General features: G+C 38.1%; 1 protein-coding gene across 1 annotated transcript; it reads left to right on the top strand.

Moving 5' to 3' along the window:
- The first annotated feature begins 2397 nt into the window (after positions 1-2397).
- On the top strand, positions 2398-5309 carry LOC122970442 (progonadoliberin-1-like). The gene is made up of 5 exons (XM_044336590.1): positions 2398-2537; positions 4252-4386; positions 4533-4671; positions 4749-4847; positions 5005-5309. The coding sequence occupies exons 2-5, from the start codon at positions 4376-4378 to the stop codon at positions 5050-5052; spliced, it is 297 nt and encodes a 98-aa protein (XP_044192525.1). The 5' UTR covers positions 2398-2537; positions 4252-4375; the 3' UTR covers positions 5053-5309.
- Positions 5310-5713: the final 404 nt, after the last annotated feature.

Genomic DNA, 5713 nt, shown 5'->3' with positions numbered 1-5713 from the left:
TTTTCCTTTCCATCTTCATCTCCATCATTTTTCCTTCATGGATGGGAGGTAGGACTCTCTCCCATCCTCCTTCACTTGATTTTCCTTTCTTCTTCCTTTGCCATCCATCCACCCACCCTCTCCTTTCTTTTTCCTTTTTTTCTTTTACCTCTCCACCTTCTCTATTTTTCTCTTCCTTGCCCTACCATCCTTCCTGTCCATTTTCCTTCCTTTCCTTACATCTTTTGTTCCTTTACCTCTTCATCCTTTTAATTCTTCATGAATGGAAGGGATTTTTTATAATCTTCTTTCATTTAACATCTACCCTTCTTTTTTATTTACATCTCCACCTTCCTGTCCCTTTTCCTTCATTTCTTCATGTCCGTGTCTCTCATCAACTTTTCCTCTCTTCCTTCTTCCTCCTTCTCCCATCCACCTCTCTTCTCCATCATCTTCTATCCTTCACATTTCCCCCTGTACTCTTATTCATTTTCTTCCTTTTCCTTCTTCATATTCCTTTCTCTATTTCTCAAACACACCATTTCTATAATTCCTGTCTTTCATCTTCCTTCTTCTCCCCTCAACCCTTCCTATCCATCTCTTTGGTCTTTCACTCATTTCTTCACCAACTCACTCTCTCCATCTCATCTCACTCCCTAACTCATCTACTCTTCCTCACTTTCATGTTTTCTTTCACCTCTCCACCCTCCATCTCCAACTCCTATCCTTTTATTCTACATTCCTCCTCTATTTCATCTTTCTTGTTTTACCCGTCCATCCTTCCCCTCCTTAATCTTCTGTCTTTACTGTTTTTCTGTTTATTGATCTCCTTTCCTGTCCTTAATTTTCCTTCATTTCTTCATCTCCCTGTCTCTCATCAACTTTTCCTCTCCTCCATCTTCCTCCCTCTCCCATCCACCTCTCTTCTGTCTTCCTGTCATCCTTTCTTTCCTTTACCTTCTTTCAACTGTATCTGTAATTTTCCTCCCTTTCCTTTACCTCTCGAGGAGGACTCGTGATAAGTGCCAGTTGTTCAACTTTCTGTTGGGCCAAGCTAAGATGGCCATTTATATCAGCAGAAAAAACAAGATAAATGGTTCTTTGGACTTTGATGTTATCACCATATTGATCAGAATGATAACAAGCAGACTGAAAATTGATCACAACTATTACAGGTTGATGAATGATCTGGACTGTTTTGTCTCTGTGTGGTGTTATAAAAATGTTCTGTGCTCCATTGATGAGGAGGAGCTCTGCTTTGGACGCATGCTGGGCTGAATCTGGTGTTGTTTTTTAATGCTTGTTGATCTGATGACTAAATAAATAAAGGTGTTGTAAAAATTCAAAAAAAAATTCTCTTCCTTCTTCCTCCTTCTCCCATCCACCTCTCTTCTCCATCATCTTCTATCCTTTACATTTAAGTCAAGGCTATCGGAAGGGATTATCTCTAAAAATGTTCATTTAAACAGACATGTTGACGCAGATGACAGTTAGTATTTATCATGGGGCAACAAAGCAGATCTGAATAATTGTCCTACAGATGTTTTTAAGATGAATCCACTACACCACTGAAAGAAAATTCATCTGCAAGTATTTTGATGATAAATCAATTGTTATAGTAATTTATCAAGAAATAATACCAAACATTCTCTGTTTCCAGCCCTTCACACATTAAGCTTTCCTTTGTTTTATATCAGTGTAAGTTGAAGAGTTTTGGGGGGGATTGGACTGTTTGGAAAAAAACGAGCAATGTGCAAACATGGGCTCTGGGGAACTTGTGCTGTGCATTTTTCACTATTTTCTGACATTTTGTAGACTAAACAATTGTAAAAATAATTGATAGATTACTTGACTCTGAACATAATAGTCAGCCTGAACTGAATCCCTCTTTTTTTTTTTTTTCCCCAAACAATTTCCCTACTGATAGCCCAGTAGCAGGATCCCCAAAATTTAAGCTAAAGTTGCATAGAGTTGAATAGGTAAATAACCAATTAATGAGTACAATGAAGTTGATATTTATATTTGTATTGGAATTCAATTGCTTTTGTGTATTCCCCAAAATGTTGAACTATTCCTTTAATTTTCTGCCAAACCATTTTTTCTTGAAGAAAAAACTTTTTGAACTAAATGTTAACTGTTTGTTATGAATCAAATGACATTCATTCTTTCTTTGATAAAATGACATTGACATTTTAACCCTTAATGTCAAGCTTTACACAAGCAACTGAAAGCTTTCATAAGGCAACACACTTCATCATGGCACTTGTATGAAATTGCCAGCAAGTGTGTGAACATTTTTCAACAGGCTTTTGTACAACATTCATAATACATTACAGTTCTCCACTTACATTACAAGCTTTTCACCAGTTCATGTAATCTTCCTGTCTTACTGTTTTCTCCCTGCTGCGTCTTTGCAGAACTGCGACCTGTCTGGCTGTGATCTACAAGAAGCAAACCTGAGAGGATCCAACGTGAAAGGAGCCATTTTTGAAGAGATGCTGACCCCGCTGCACATGTCCCAGAGTGTCAGATAACTCGGTTACACGCCTACAAGTCCGGTCTGGACACAGATGGCTTCTTTATTACTCAGTTCCTCTTACAGTATATTCCCCTACTATCAATCTCTCTATACCTGTGTACAGCACAGGTAGTTGTATGCACATCCCTGGCATTCCACCTATGTTACATTAGCTTTAAATATCTTGCACTAGAATTTATCCAGGGTTGTCCATGTATGTTTGTATGGTAGGATGTTTTAAAATGTTCAGCTATATATATCACCAAAACAAAATAATGTTCCTAGTGTATGTAGATGTGTCTGGATGCGATCCAACAACTATACTCATTTAATGTTTTTGCATAACTTATATTCATTTCATATTACTTGACATGTTAATGGGAGTCAAAAACCAGACTTTTGCAGTAAAGTTCAGAGTACTGAGCTTCACTGAATGCTGCTGTAGCAGAAACTGAAGGGGTCATTTACCAATAACTGTCACGCTGTACGTTCCTCTTTAAGTATGTAACTTACTTTTGCTGGATACAACACACTATAAAGGAAGCAATGCAAGCCAAAGCCATACAACAGCACAGTCTCAAAGGCCAGACGTGCTGTTAATGCACCATAAAACTATGCGACAGGCTAGTTTTCAAACACAGCTTGGGTATGCAATACATGATTTACAGCTGTGAGGTTTCTCTTTTCCTACTTTTGAATATTGTGTTCTTAAAAAGCTCTCCCTCGTTTTGCGCTCTGTGAATCTACCTCTTTTGTTTTGTTTTTTTTGTAATCCGGTGTGTGAGAGATCCACAGTTGCATGCGTTTGACTGTGGTCACTACTTATTGTAATGTTTATGTACGACATTCATTACTCCTCATATCCCATTGTGAAAAAATAATCCAACTTGGTGTGCTTTAACAGAAGGCCGTGTTCACATGTTGTGGACTTGCCTGAAAACATGTTCCATTTACATGACGTATATCACTTAATCATGCTTTTGAACGTATTTGCACAAGTATATATTTGATTTGTAACATGTTATATCTTTTCACCAAAAATGTTTAATGCTTGTTATCTTATGTAAATCAAATCCAGTGCTTCCAAAAAAAAAAAAAAAATCACTATTAATAGATTGGGCAGATGTTTTGTTAAGGAACAATCTCACTTCAGTTCTTACTGGACATTGTCTGTTTGCATGTGTGAAGAGCTATCCTCGCCTTTGACTGGTGAAGTTTCTTTAGCTGTAGCTCAAAGCTGCTCCGATGCAATACTATTCACTCAGTTCAATCGTAGGTACCCAGCCTGTGAGAATGAATGATGAAGGCAATCATGTTGTGTATTTCACCATGAGTGTGAAAATCACAAAGAGCTATGGTTATTTATTTTAATACATCTCTCTGAATGCAATATGGGGCAGAGGTTGTTTGTGTTTTTGTTTGAGACAGGGGGCGGTGTAGTTCTCCCTGAGTATGATTATTGCACTCGACCGTGGAAATATATTTCCATAAATGACTGTTATAAATAAACTGCTATGAAGAAGAGTAAGTCTTTATCACCTCGTCTTTTTCTCTGTCATTAATTTGTGAATCTTTGGTTTATCAGCAAGTATTGGAAAACGACTGGAGGTACTTCACGGCCATACACAAAGCTGGTCTGATGATGAACACTTGTTCTTTTTGTGGAAGGACAAAAATCACACACTGTAATCTTTTTAATAGCTCTGCGGGTTACCAGTAAATGTTGCTTAATCCCACTTTGTGACCCCCTGCAGTGAAGTGTTGGGCTTTTGACACGAAAGGAAGCAGCATATAAACCTTGGAAAATGCTCAGCAGCAGCAGCATCGGCTTCCACAAAGGACAGCAGCCAAGAACAAATCAGAAAAGCAGCTTGCCTTATGCACAGAAGGTAAAAACTTCACTGATGTGATGCATAAATCTGGGCATGTGTAATCTAAAACTGAGGACTATGACAGTATTTGGGGTTAGATTAGGACAAATAAGAAGATTACTGACCTGCTTATATGTGTAATATAAAGCTTTTTCCCTCCTCAGAATGGCTATGCAAACCCTGGCACTGTGGTTGCTGCTTCTGGGCTCAGTGGTGCCACAGGTCTGCTGTCAGCACTGGTCATATGGACTGAGCCCAGGAGGGAAAAGGGAACTGGACAGCCTTTCAGACACACTGGACAATGTAAGCATGGCTCCTCACACTTCATGTTCAGCATTTTATTCTCTACATATTCATGGTTATGTTTCCCCCCCCTTCAGGTAGTTGAGGGGTTTCCACATGTGGACACACCTTGCAGTGTTTTGGGTTGTGTTGAGGAATCGCCTTTCGCCAAAATCTACAGAATGAAAGGATTTCTTGTAAGTTTCGCTCATCTGTAATTCTGTGTTCGGTCAATCGATCAGTCAATAATGTCAATTATTCAAATTAGTCAAACCGCCAGACGCTTTACCAGATATTTCTATTAAATGTTGATTGTATTTTCACATATTTAATGTTATTCTTTTTCTCTTTTAGGGCAGTGTGACCAACAGGGAGAATGAACACAAAAATTATAAAAAATGATGATTATTTGATTCTACAATAAATAATCATATTGGCATATCTACATTGTTTTCTGTACTACTTTTAATGATTATGATAGAATCCATTTTTATTCCACAGTGCCTTATGCTTTTCTCTGTTTTTGTGACTATTTCTTGCTCTAAAGGATTACAGAGACATTTCATTTGAATAATTATTGACACTTTTCTATGAACTCCTTATTTGTTTATTGTATAACAAACATGAATTTGATTGAATTTATATCCCAGTAGTTTCTAAATTCCTGATGGCATGTAATACAGCAGATTTATACAAATGTAAGAGTGAAGTTGTGTCTTATGGGCAAAAATTGTGTAAACGTAAGGTTAAACATCAGTTTACTGTGTTTTGTTGAACATTGCCTGTTTGCATATGTTTAGTGATGCAGTGTTTGGGTGATATTGTAGTGTCAGCCGCTTGGCGGCGCTGTTCAGACAGTGGGTAGAGTTTTGAGGGGAGAGAAGGGGAGAAAGAGAATGAGAAGTGTGTGATGACTGGACTGAGCTGTGTTTGTTGAAGGTGACTAAAGTTATGAGGAGAACCCAGAACGTATTGGACTGATTTATTCCCTCACTCACACCCACGTCGCTTACACTGGTGGCAGCGGTGGGATTTCCTTCTGTAGAATATAGTCCTTTGGGAT

This window comes from Thunnus albacares, chromosome 2, assembly GCF_914725855.1.
Source record: "Thunnus albacares chromosome 2, fThuAlb1.1, whole genome shotgun sequence".
Taxonomy (NCBI): domain Eukaryota; kingdom Metazoa; phylum Chordata; class Actinopteri; order Scombriformes; family Scombridae; genus Thunnus; species Thunnus albacares.
This window is presented reverse-complemented; position numbering and strand designations above follow the sequence as displayed.

Coding starts and splice junctions, on each gene's coding strand:
- LOC122970442 (XM_044336590.1), top strand. Junction 4,672..4,748: donor TTTCAGACACACTGGACAAT/GTAAGCATGGCT, acceptor CCCCCCCTTCAG/GTAGTTGAGGGGTTTCCACA. Junction 4,848..5,004: donor ACAGAATGAAAGGATTTCTT/GTAAGTTTCGCT, acceptor TTTCTCTTTTAG/GGCAGTGTGACCAACAGGGA.